Here is a 13,689-nt window from a genome sequence, read left to right on the forward strand (position 1 = left end):
GCAGCGGCCATTGGAGGGTGAACCAGAGGCAAAAAGGAAGACCTTTCTCTCTGTCTCTCTCTCTCACTGTCCACTCTGCCTGTCCAAAAAAAAAAAAAAAAAAAAAAAGAAAGAAAGAAAAAAGAAAGTCAGATAAATAATTTAGTTTGATAACACCAGAATGTGCCACGAGTGACTCCATTTTGGTTTGCCCTGCTGGGCCGAGTGCAGGGGCTTAGTCCAAAACAGTGACCTCCCATGAATTTTATTCTTGAGTCCTTTGCCTGGTGAGCTGGGTTTCTGTCACCAGTCCTGACTATTAGCAGAGCCATGGGAAAGTCTTCCAGGAAGAAGAGCTAGCTTTGCTGTGGATATGCTTGTGCAAGCTCCGAGATAAGAGGTAGTGGAATGTGTATGAGGAATTCAAAGAAGTCGGCTCTCCTGTTCAATCAAAAAGAGCATTAAGAAAGTGGACAGGCAGGCAAGTATGGGAGAAGATCTTTGCAATAAATTTTCAAAGATTTTATTTATTGGCCGGCGCCGTGGCTTAACAGGCTAATCCTCCACCTTGCGGCACTGGCACACCGGGTTCTAGTCCCGGTCAGGGCGCCGGATTCTATCCCGGTTGCCCCTCTTCCAGGCCAGCTCTCTGCTATGGCCCAGGAAGGCAGTGGAGGATGGCCCAAGTGCTTGGGCCCTGCACCTGCATGGGAGACCAGGAAAAGCACCTGGCTCCTGGCTTTGGATCAGCGAGATGCGCTGGCCGCAGCAGCCATTGGAGGGTGAACCAATGGCAAAAAGGAAGACCTTTCTCTCTGTCTCTCTCTCTCACTATCCACTCTGCCTGTCAAAAAAAAAAAAAAAAGATTTTATTTATTTATTTGACAGGCAGAGTTAGAGAGAGAGAGAGAGAGAGAGAGAGAGAGAGAAAGGTCTTCCTTCCATTGGTTCACTCCCCAAATGGCCACAATGGCCGGAGCTGCGCCGATCCAAAGCCAGGAGCCAGGTGCTTCCTCCTGGTCTCCCATGCAGGTGCAGGCCCAAGCACTTGGGCCATCTTCCACTGCCTTCCTGGGCCACGGTAGAGAGCTGGACTGGAAGAGGAGCAACCGAGACTAGAACCCGGCGCCCATATGGGATGCCAGCACCACAGGTGAACGATTAACCAAGTGAGCCACAGCGCTGGCCCAAATAAATAAATCTTTAAAAAACAGAACAAACAGGCCGGCGCCGTGGCTTAACAGGCTAATCTTCCGCCTTGCGGCACCGGCACACCAGGTTCTAGTCCCGGTCGGGTCACCGATCCTGTCCCGGTTGCCCCTCTTCCAGGCCAGCTCTCTGCTGTGGCCAGGGATGCAGTGGAGGATGGCCCAAGTGCTTGGGCCCTGCACCCCATGGGAGACCAGGATAAGCACCTGGCTCCTGCCATCGGAACAGCGTGGTGCGCCGGCCGCAGCGCGCCTACCGCGGCGGCCATTGGAGGGTGAACCAATGGCAAAAGGAAGACCTTTCTCTCTGTCTCCCTCTACTGTCCACTCTGCCTGTCAAAAAAAAAAAAAAAAAAAACAAAAACAACAACAACAAAAAAAACAGAACAAACAAATAATAAAAAAAGACACACATCTGACAAAGTATTTGTATCAGAATATAGAGAGACCTCTTAAACCAGATGATAGCTTAAATACTTGAGTCCCTGCCACTCACAGGAGAGAACTAGTTGGAGTTTCCAGACTCCTGGCTTCAGCTTGGCCCTCTGCCAGCTATTGCGGGCTTTTGGGGAGTGAACCATTGGATAAAAAGCTCTTCGTGGGGCTGGCACTGTGGCATAGCAGGTGAAGCTGCTGCCTGCAGTGCTGGCATCCCATAGGGGCACTGGTTCGAGTCCCAGCTGCTCCACTTCTGATCCAGCTCTCTGCTGCAGCCTGGGGAAGCAGTGGACAATGGCCCAAGTCCTTGGGCCCCTGTACCCGCGTGGAGACCTGGAAGAAGCTCCTGGCTCCAGGCTTCGGATCTGCACAGCTCCAGCCGTTGAAGCCAACTGGGGAGTGAACCAGCGGATGCAGTATGCCACAGTGCTGGCCCTGGAAAGGTAATTTTGAAACCACAAATTGATCCCTCTATAGAGCCACCAAAATGTGGAAATTAAAGGCATGGACAATGCCAAGGGTTGCTGAAGAAGTGGAGTGATGGGGACTCCCATACATTGCTAGTTGGGGTTGAAAGTGTTATAGCCACTTTGGAGAAACTGTTAGTGTGGCCCTCATGGTGGTATCCCACTGGGATCTCATTTCAAGAGAGCCTGCTGCAAGGGGGCTGGTTGGCCACCAGCCTGTAGCTGCCCCACCTGTGAGCCCACCACTGCCCTCATGCTGAGGCATGCCAATGACTGAAAGGTTGGGGTACTAGATTCAGGCCACCTGGGCCTTGCATAGAGCTCCTACAATGCTCCCCAACAGCCTGACTGAGACTGTAGGGCTCTCACAGTTGTCAGGCTTGGGATTGCTTGAATAATTTGACTCTAATATATATTCAGTAAAAGATTTTGTCCTTGGATATTTGTACTAAAACGTACTAAAATTCAAAGTCAAAGCATCTTATTAATTAGCAGGAAATTGCTCTGATATCTGCAGTCAAAGGGAACTGAAAGCCTTATTTCCCAATCCATTGTGCCCCCAAATAATGAATCCGACGTATTGCAACAAACTCCTCTTGTGGTCTTGTTCTTTCCTTTACATTTGTTCCAAGAGGACTGGATGCTTTGGGTATGCATGCCAGGAGATGACATGAAACGGAAGTTGAGATCATTATGGTTAACCTGAGCATGTTAGAAACCAAGGCGAGGTCGAATGTTATTATACACAGCCTGCGAACTCGAGAGAGTGGTAGAACCAGGCTGACTTGTGTGTTGCAAAACAGGCAGCAAAAATTCGGGCAGAGCAGTTACCCACAATTTCCAAACAATCAATGAGTAGTATCTGCCATTCCAAAAAAACCAAACCAAAGCAAAACAAACAAAAAAACCCAAAAGCCCTATGTTCCCCTCTCTGGGAATTTGACCTGCAGGGCAGAGACAAATTGTTCAATTGATCTGTGGTCTGGAGGCTGTCCTTGTCTACTGTTGCTCCCTCCCTCTTCTATCCTTCACATTGTCCCTGGTAAGTCTCTTGCACATCCAGTTCCACCTTGGCATTTGTTTCCTGGAGCAACTGAATTAGTTCTTTACTAATACCACCTCATTCAGTCATTTTGCCCTGGATGTATCCTAATAGAACTAAGTGCTTGTATCCACCCAAAGACATTTGCGGAGTGTTCATGGCAGCTTTTTTGTAATAGCTAAAAAACGGACCAAATGCCTATCAACAGAGTGGCTAAATAAAATGGTGTGGTCATTCATAGAATGGATGATTTACACAGTAATGAGGAATAATAATTGCTATATGTAATAGGGCAGATAAACCTCACAGGCATAATGGTGAGCAAAGAAGCCAATCGATCAATAAACTCATGCACTGAGTGAAGGAATCTAGCAGGAGTTGCAGGCTGGAGAGTCCACTTAGATTTAGAGTGGGGATCTTTTTGAGGACTGTGGTCGACAGTCCTTAATCCCCTTCTCTGGGTGTTCACACCCTGTGCCCCGCTCATCCTTTGCCTCGGAGTACGGGCTGGACCCAGGGACTATCTTCTAAGTAACAGAATCTGTAAAAGCGATGGGATGTCACTTGCAAGATTAATTATGTTATCCAAAAATTGTAATCTCTCTCTCTCTCTCTCTCTCAAGCCTTGCCCTGGGAGAAGCCAGCTGCTTCTTAGGGAGAGGTACAAGTGGAGAGGAACTGATATCTGCAGCCAACAGCCAGAGAGGACCCGGGGCCTGCCAACAACAGCACAGGAGAGAGCTGGAAACACGATTCTCCAGCCTTGAGATGACAGCAGCTCCAGCTGTCAACCTGGCTGCAGCCACCAAGGAGACTTGGAGCCAGTGAAGCCGCACCCAGATCCCTAACCTTCGAAAACTGTGAGAACATTTTATTGTCTGTTTTAAGCTACAAAAGTTGGAGTGACTTGTTACCCAGCAGATAACTGCTACCAGGGCATTGCTTATCACTCAAAATCACTACCTAAAGCTCCTGGAACTTGGAGAGCTGCATCCTAGGAAAAGCTGGCAGTGCCCAGGAACTGTGTGCTGCTGGTTAAACAGTGAGATGCACTTCCATGGGTTTTCCTTCCAGTTTTGACCACCAGGAAGCTCAGAAACAAATTTCTGACTCGGTTTTAGTAACTGGGCAGCACCTGTAGCCTGCTGGTCTCCGTGTTCTTAACTCCTGGTTACTCTGTCTTGTCTTTCTCGTCTTTGTGATTTTTTAGTTTGTTTTTCTACAGTATATGGATTATGGTAAGCAACCTCGAATTCAGCTTAGAAGCAAGGCATTCATAAGTCACTTAAAATGTTTTTTTTTTTTTAATTTAAAAACTAGTTCTGCACGTTAAAAATCCCACAGTTTTGCACATGTTTAACACAGGTGCCTGGAGGTGGTGCCGGGGACGATCAGGTCATGGGAACCTGGCTCTGTCGCTCCGGGCATCGGACGCAGTTAATTCAGATTGGGTCAGAAATATCAAGTGATAAGGACAAAAAAGGAAAAAGAGGATGGTAATTGATCGCCACCCCCCAGGAGGCGGGGCCCAGGGCTTGTCCAGTCACGCACTGTGGTGTCTGAAATAGATTCATCTCAACTGCCCCCGAAGGTCCTCCCGCTTCCCCGCGCATGGCCCCGCCCCTCCCGGCCCCCGGCCCCGCCCCTCCCGGCCCCGGCCCCGCCCCTGCCCTCGGCCTCGCCCGCCACGCGCGCCGCGCCGGCTCCGTCTCCGCCGGCAGCCGGGCCTTCCCGGCGGTTGCGCGCTCCGCCCCCTCCCTCCGCGCCCGCGCGCGCCTTCCCCGCCCTTCCCGATTCACTCCTTTCGGGGCGGTTGGGCCGCGCGCCTGTGGGGGCGGGGCCGGGAGGAGGCGACCGAGCCAATGGGGCGCGGCGGCGGCGGCGGCGGCGGTGGCGGCGGCGGTGGCGGCGGCGGAGGCGGTGGCGGCGGCGGCGGCGGCTGGGTCGGGCCCCGACGGGCGGCGGCGGCTGAGGTGGAGGCGGAGGGAGGCGGCGGCGGCGGCGGCGGCGGGGGGAAGATGGCGGCGCCCGTCCTGCTGAGAGTGTCGGTGCCGCGGTGGGAGCGGGTGGCCCGGTATGCAGTGTGCGCCGCCGGGATCCTGCTCTCCATCTACGCCTACCACGTGGAGCGGGAGAAGGAGCGGGACCCTGAGCACCGGGCCCTCTGCGACCTGGGGCCCTGGGTGAAGTGCTCCTCCGCCCTTACCTCCAGGTATCCCGGCTGAGGGGAGCGGGCCCGGAGCGGCCGAGCGGGGCGCGGGCGGCGGCTGGGGGTGGGGAGCGCGCGGCGGGAAGCTCGGGCCTGGGGGGCGGCGGGCGCCGGGCCGCAGAGGGACCGACGGCGCTGGGACCCGGGCCGCAGTCGGGCCCGGGGGGCGGCGGCCCGGGGTCCGGCCCGGGGGCAGCCGGAGCGCAGGCCTGCGGGGCGGAGGCGGCGGGGCGGCGAGGCCGGCGAGGAGGGATGAGGTGGCAGAGTGCAGCGGGAGGCCGGAGCGGACCGGGAGCAGTCGGGCAGGCTGGGGCGCGCGGGTTGTGCCGAGGGTGGGTCCCAGCAGGCTTGACAGGTTTCCTGGTTCTCGCCCTGGGAGTCGGATCTGGGGTGTGGGACCCCCGTCCCGGGGAAGCTGTGAGGGCCGGTGTCCAGCCTGCGTCCCCCGGATTGCTGCAGCCCGAGGCTGCGTGGCCGGCGTGGGCTCCAGGGGGTTGCATTGCTCACTGTTTTCCCGGTGCGAGGACAGGTGTTTCCGTAGCCAGGCCTCTTTGTACTCTGTCGCGCTAAGGAGAATTTGCAGGACTTCTTGAGACGGTGACATTTGGGCAAACACGAATTTGACCCCACTCTGGAAGAAGAAACCGGCATTTAACGTGTCTGATTTCTTGGATTCCCCCTGGTGTATTTCAGGGTGTCCAGGAAGGGTAAATGATCTGAGTTTGAATCCAGTTTAATTTGAGTAAGAGATGAGTGTGTTAAGCATAGTGGTAGTGTTGTAAGCTCAATTAGGGTGACTTTTAAACGTCGTGATTAGCATACTTGGATACTCAGAAAAGGTTAAAAATACACACTTTGCTAAGCTGGTTTTGCTAATTTTAGGGTTTTCCATGTTGTAATTGATTGGTCTTTTACATTTTATTTTAATGCACTGAATATTCGTAGGCTAGTTACTTTGGGGAAAAAACAGAAGTTTACATTTTAAAAGTGGCTGTTTTTCATTTGGGAGAGGATCATTAAAAACATAGCAAACGTGAAAAATGATTTCAAAACTCATAGGTTATCATTTTAATGGAGACTGTTCTAATATTAATATTTTGATGTTTGTTAACACTACCCACACTTGAGCAGTTTCTTCCCTTGCTGTGATGGTAAATTGCTAGGTAGACAGACATGTATAGGTCATTAATTTATTTTGACCCACATATTGGTGGTAACATGAACAGGCTGGCAGTGGAGTCTGTCTTGTTTCTGTTTGCAAACTTCAGGCTGCTGATCTTTTCCTGGCCCAGGTGCTTGATCTCATTTGCCCTTAAACCAAATTCTTATAACTTTTGAGTAGAACATACTTGCCATTGTGGATGCATTAAGCATTCTTTTTTTAAAAAATGCATTTAAGATGTAATATCAGTTTATAATGAAAAATAGATCAGTGTGACCAAAAGCTTCCATTTGTTATTGGTTCTTTTGGACCAAGTTAGAAAGATGTACTAGACCCTCTAGTAAGATACCTTGAGAACCATTGAGTGTATCTTATGCAAACATTTCAATGTTAATTTTAATTTTGGAAAGGATTTTTAAACTTAAAAGTAGCATGCACTCAGAAGGAGATGAATGAATAAATACATAATGAAAGGACTATGCCAGCAGCACATTTCAGTGTGGAAAATCAAAGTGAAAAATACCTTCGGATGCTATACTGATAATGAATTTAGGCAGAATTATTACTATTTTCATTTTTTTCTGGAAGCACGTAGTGTGTGAAAATTTAATGGGCCTTTTTTTTTTTTAAAAAAAGATTTATTTATTTATTTGAAAGTTGGAGTAACACAGAGAAAAGGAGAGGCAGAGAGAGAGAGAGAGGTCTTCCATCTGCTGGTTCACTCCCCAGTTGCCTGCAATGGCCAGAGCTGTGCCGATCTGGAGCCAGGAGCCAGGAGCTTCTTCCTGGTCTCCCATGCGGATGCAGGGGCCCGAGGGCTTGGGCCATCTTCTACTGCTTTATGGGCCTTTTGACATTTGGACAGGGAAAAAGTCTATTTAAGTTCTCAAAATTGGCTTTTCTTTGCAAAGCAGTGCTGCCCTCCCAGGTGCATTAGGAGGAGGGTGGGATGGAAGCATAGTTTTGGGATATGGGATGCTGGCATTGCAAGCCACGGCTTAACCTGCTCTGCCACAATGCTAGTGCCTTTAAAAATATAAATTTTAATATGTTGTGACTGGAACTGATATTTTACGTAGCTTGTACATAAAATATTTTAAATTTGATGCTTTCTGAAGAATAGGTAAGAAATAAGACAAGCTAATAGGATGAGAAAATAACATATTTGCCATTTATAGTATAAAATTATTTTCAAGAAATTTATCCAGCTTAATCAGCCTGTTTATAAACTACTTGTAAACTCATATATATGTATATGAGTATATATGTATAATATATATGTGTAAGTACATATTTTAATGGAGATTTGGAAGTTAAAGTGTTGTCAGTCTGATTTATGACTAATTTTCTTTTGGAAGTGGCTAGAATAAATAAAAAGTTTTTATTTTGCCAAAGTGAAAAAGACTTCAAGTGGGAGCAGGTTGTTGGAGACCTCAAGTTAGTTCCTTTGTTTGAATGTTAATTGCCATGTAGCAGTAGTATTCAGAGATGTGATTATTTTGGGAAAAGAAAGTTTGAGCCCAAGTTTGAGTTAGTAGAATTGGAAGTAAAGAATGAAAGAAGTCAACAGACTAAAAAGACCCTGAGGGAAAGTCCTCTTCTAGGATCCAGTGTTAGCACACAGGATCTTTGGATTGCTTAAACTCACTTTATTCTCATTTCTCAATCCTTAAATTTCCTAATCCAGATAGAAAAAAGTAGGGATTAATGAGGGAATCTTGAGGAGGGCCGGTGTCTGTGTGTAAAGTTCTCTGATATTTTGGGAGGCATAATTATGTAAGGGAGTGGTTCTAGAGTTTTGGATTTCAAAAGAAGTGAGTATTTCCCCCAGAAAATTGAGAAAGTGCAATAGAATTAGCACATTTTTAAATTTTACTAAGTACAGCCAGTAAAAATAAGAGCAGTAATTCACGTCACTGTCTACTTCTATGGTCACTTCATTTTGAAAAAGGATATTTTAAGCAAAAAATTTGGTAGAGCAGCAGAATCTCAGGATAAAAGACCTTTAAATGAAACATTTAGCTTTTTGAAAAGTTTACTTGCTTGTTCCTGTTTTTCCTCATTTTCATCCAAGTTGTTAGAAAGCTCCACTACAAACCTATGCCAGCCTGCCAGTCGACATTCAGTAAGCACCTTTGCTGCTTCGGTTTGGTATCAAGGGATCTGGGGGGGGCTCCTGGCTCTGCCACTTGTGGCCTCAAGTTAGGAACTTATCTTCATTGAGCCTGTTTCTTTTGTTAAATAGGGATATCGAGACCTATTTTGCCAGTTGAGTGTTAGAATCAAATATGATACATGTGTATACCTAAAAACAGTCTGTATTCAGTGATAGCTGTTATTGATTGAAGGTGTTACTTTTTTTTTTTTCTATTTGCAGTTTTTGACGATAAATGCCCTTAAATAGACCAAGTTTCTTGTTTCTTCTTTCTTGTCAAGTTTCTTGGGTATAGTTTAAATGTTTAAAGTTATTTTAGTTTATTTTGTTAATTACTTTATGGCATATAAAGGCTTAAAGTCATTTAAAATCATTTTAGAAACAAAATCACACGTGGAATATTCTTTACAGGTATTTTCAGTAAATTGCGTTAGACTCTGAGAAGGGGTTCTTGAAAGAATGATAGGCTTAATAATTCTATAGTTCTTAAGAGCGTACAGTGTTTGAAAACTATCAGTCCCTAAAAATTGCCTTGTTTCACGAAATGTTGGACTAGTACTTCTCTCATATCCCTTTTTTTAATCCTCTATTTACTTCCCATTCCGCACTGAGATAATAGTTTTAGAATTAGAACAGAATCTGGAAAGGCTTACTGCCCTTCTCTTTATGCGGTTGAGATTCCAGGGCTGAGTGACTTGCCCAGGGTAACACAGGTGGTAGCAGATTGAGACTAGAAGCTTGGCTCCCAGAGTACTTGTTAAATTACATTCTTGTATAGGTCATGCATTTCCTTTTCAGATTTGAAAGATAACAGCATTTACAGTGAAAAGTCTCCTTTCATATCCCTTGTCCAAACATACACTTCTCCCCCTCCATGGGCAGCCTTGAAGCTTTCCAGTGCCTTGTTGTGCATATACAAGTGTAAATATGACCAAAGTATCCCCACCGTTTTTTAAAAAATGTTTATTTTATTTTATTATTTGAAAATCAGAGTTAGAGAGAGAGATTGATCTTGCATCTGCTGGTTCACTCCCCAGATGGTTGCAATGGCCAGGCCAAAGCCAGGAGAGTTTCTTCTAGGTCTCCTACAGAGGCCCAGATACTTGAGCCATCTTCCACTGCTTTTTCCCAGGTCATTACAAGGAGCTGGATTGGCAGTGGAGCAGCCAAAACATGATCTTATGGGATGCTGACATCACAAGCGGCTGCGTTACCTTCTAAGCCACAATGCCGCCCCTCCCTGACCGGTTTTTAAACATGAAGGCATATTATACATTCTAATCTGAAACCTGCTTTTTCCTTAGCATTCTTGTCATCGCCACACAACTTTTAAGTGCTCATTTATATTTAGTGAAATGTTAGTATTGCTAGTGTGCAAAGGAAAGTTTGTTCCAGTTTTTTTTTTTTTTTTTTTTTTTTTTGACAGGCAGAGTTAGACATTGAGAGAGAGAGAGAGAGAAAGGTCTTCCTTCTGTTGGTTCACCCCCCAAATGGCCGCCAGGCGCTTCCTCCTGGTCTCCCATGCGGGTGCAGGGGCCCAAGCACTTGGGCCATCCTCCACTGCCTTCTCAGGCCACAGCAGAGAGCTGGACTGGAAGAAGAGCAACTGGGACTAGAACCTGGCACCCAAATGGGATGCCGGCGCTGCAGGTGGAGGATTAACCAAGTGAGCCACGGCGCCGGCCCCCAGTAGTTTTGAGTAAGGTGAATTTAGAAGTAAAGTATAGATTTCTAATGTTACTATGCATAGAAATTTCAGAAGCAGTAGGAACTCAGAGTATAAGAGGAATAGGTCTTATAAAGAGATGAATCTGAACAGTCTTCCTTTAGAGATAGATGATCATTGGCCGGCGCTGCTGCTCACTAGGCTAATCCTCCGCCTGCGGCAACGGCACCCCGGGTTCTATTCCCAGTTGGGGCACTGGTTCTTTCCCGGTTGCTCCTCTTCCAGTCCAGCTCTCTGCTGTGGCCCGGGAAGGCAGTGGAGCATGGCCCAAGTGCTTGGGTCCTGCACCCGCATGGGAGACCAGGAGGAAGCACCTGGCTCCTGGCTTCAGATCAGAGCAGCGCTGGCTGTAGCGGCCATTAGGGGAGTGAACCAATGGAAGGAAGACCTTTCTCTCTGTCTCTCTCTCACTGTCTATAATTCTCTATATGTCTCTCTCTCTCACTGTCTAACTCTGCCTGTCAAAAAATAAAAAAGAGACGACATATATTATTTAATTTCAGAGAAGCCCTGTAAGGGAGGTAACTTTTATCACCATTTACAGATGAGAAAATTGAGGCACACACAGAATGTAAATGAAACTTGATCCAAATAGAGTTCTGAATCTAACCCAGGCAGTTTGGCTCAAGAATCTAAGCTCTTTACTACTACTTTATTTATTTATTTTTAAAGTAGGGGAAAGTCTTTTTTTTTTTTAAGATTTATTTTTTTATTTGACAGGCAGAGTTACAGAGAGAGGTAGAGACAGAGAGAGAGGTCTTCCATCCGCTGGTTTACTCCCCAGATAGCTGCAACAGCCAGAGTTGCGTCGATCAGGAGCCAGGAGCCAGGAGCTTCTTCCAGGTCTCCTATGTGGGTGCAAGGTCCCAAGGACTTTGGCCATCTTCTGCTTTCCCAGGCCATAGCAGAGAGCTGGATCAGAAGAGGAGCAGCCAGGACTAGAACTGGCGCACATATGGGATGCCGGCGGTTCAGGCCAGGGTGTTAACCCGCTGAGCCACAGCGCCAGCCCCTCTTTTTTTTTTTTTTTTTTTTTTTAAAGATTTCTTTTATTTACTTGAAAGGCAGAGTTACAAAGAAAGAAGGAGAGGTAGACAGAGAGAACTTGCAGCCACTGGTTCATTCCTCAAATGGCAGCAACTGCCAGGATGGGGCCAGACCGAAGCCAGGAGCCAGGAGCTTCATCTGGGTCTCCCACATGGGTGTAGGGGCCCAAAGACTTAGGCCATCCTCCACTGCTTTTCTAGGCACATTAGCAAGGAGCTGGATTGGAAGAGGAGCAGTGAGGACATGAACTGGCTCCTGTATTGGATGCCGGCGCTGCAGGCAGTGGCTTTGCCCGCTACACCACAATGCCCGGGCCCTACTACTACTTTAAATTACATTTAGTTCTATTGTTGATAAAGTACCTATATTGGCCAAAAGTTTTGAAAGTTATGCAAACTGGTGCTATTTTTCACATATATATGATAGGAATATCCAGGAATAGTATTATAACTTTACTTATTTAGAGCAATCTTGTTGGAAAACAAGACATTACTATGGAAGGTGTGATATTCAAGAAATAAGTTCCTGGAGTGTTGGGATCCTAAGCCTAAAACCTGTTGGAGACCTGGCATTTGTCACACCCAGTTTGATAACAGATAGGCAGTGAGGTAAGCTATCAGGAAGACTTAATTAGGTTTGCCTAGGGAGGAAAGATTAAGTAGAGGGTTAAGTTAATTTGGATCTGTGCTAGGTGGGGGTAGTCCTTTTGGAGGGAGCTATTGAGTCTTGTTGACCTACTGCACAGAGACAAGAGACTGGGCCTGGGCTGTGGTGCTGGCTAAATCACTAGGCAGAACTAGGATTTGGAGGGATGATTTCTTCAGTGATGAGGAAGAACTCTAGGGAACAGCATGAGGAAAGGCGTGAATGGGTAGAAAACTGGCATGTAGGAGACAATAGTTACTGAAGTCAGATCACTGTGGGAGGTTGGGAGAAGGGCACTTGGGACCTCCTGGTGCTCTTTTTTTTCCTTACAGATTCTTGTGTTTTATAGATACTTATAATAATTTTAAGATTATTATTTTATAATAATAATAATAATTTATTATAATAATAATTTTATATAATTTTATATAATTTTTATATAATTTTAATATAATAATAATTTATTATAATTTATAATAATTTTAAGATTATTAAAAGTAAAAAAAAAGTAAGGTGATTTCATAGAAGTTGAAAATACAATGGAGGTTAGCAGAAGCTGGGGAGGGAAGGAAAAAGGAAGGATGGGGAAAGGTTGTTAATCAACTGGGAGGGAGTCAGAAGGGTGGCTATAGATCATGCACTGTATATTTATTTATTTATTTTTTTATTTGACAGGTAGAGATATAGACAGTGAGAGAGAGAGACAGAGAGAAAGGTCTTCCTTCTGTTGCTTCACTCCCCAAATGGCCGCTACTGCTGGCGCTGTGCCGATCCAAAGCCAGGAGCCAGGAGCTTCCTCCTGGTCTCCCATGCGGGTGCAGGGGCCCAAGCACTTGGGCCATCCTCCACTGCCCTCCTGGGCCACAGCAGAGAGCTGGACTGGAAGAGGAGCAACCGGGACTAGAACCCAGCGCCCATATGGGATGCCGGTGCTGCAGGCAGAGGATTAACCAAGTGAGCCATGGTGCCGGCCCTGTATCTTTATTTAAATAAGCAAACCAGAAGATAGGATTTGGGGTGTTTTCAACATAAAAATTTAGAATTTGAAGAGATACATGTTTTTGCCCTGACTGGACATTATACAATATATGTATATGTCAAAACCTTATCCCATAAATATGTACAATTTTATATGTTAACATCTAAAAAGTAAGTAAATATCTATATATCACAATAAAAGAAGCAAAAAGCAATGTATTTAGAATATTTGGATGAAAATAAGCAAAAGCAAGTAAATTTAGGTAATCTGTAATGGCAACTCTTAGAATAACTATCACTGGAATAGTTTCTCATTTATTTTGTGCATATGTTTGAAACATTTTTTGATTTTTTTTAAAGATTTATTTATTTTATTTGAAAGGCAGAGTTATAGAGAGGCAGAGAGAGAGAGAGAGAGAGAGAGAGGTCTTCTATCTGCTGGTTTACTCCCCAAATAGCCTTGGGCCATCTTCTGCTGCTTTCCCAGCCATTAGCAGGTACCTGGATGAGTGGAGCAGCCAGGACACAAATCAGCATGTGTGGAATGCTGGGCTTACCGGTGGCAGCTTTACCTGCTACATCACAACACCAGCCCCATATTTTGAATTTTTAAAAATGCTATTAGTTTGTAAG

General features: G+C 46.1%; 1 protein-coding gene across 2 annotated transcripts in view; it reads left to right on the top strand.

Annotated features, from left to right (window-relative positions):
• Window positions 1–5,121: 5,121 nt before the first annotated feature.
• Window positions 5,122–13,689, top strand: part of VKORC1L1 (vitamin K epoxide reductase complex subunit 1 like 1) — a 78,450-nt gene continuing 69,882 nt past the window's right edge. The window contains exon 1 of one of the 2 annotated variants that reach the window (XM_062180967.1): window positions 5,122–5,346. In XM_062180967.1, coding sequence (XP_062036951.1) covers window positions 5,153–5,346 — 194 coding nt within the window. In that variant the 5' untranslated portion in view covers window positions 5,122–5,152. The remainder of the gene's footprint in view (window positions 5,347–13,689) is intronic. The other variant, XM_062180966.1, reaches the window with a different exon arrangement.

This window comes from Lepus europaeus, chromosome 21, assembly GCF_033115175.1.
Source record: "Lepus europaeus isolate LE1 chromosome 21, mLepTim1.pri, whole genome shotgun sequence".
Lineage (NCBI taxonomy): Eukaryota > Metazoa > Chordata > Mammalia > Lagomorpha > Leporidae > Lepus > Lepus europaeus.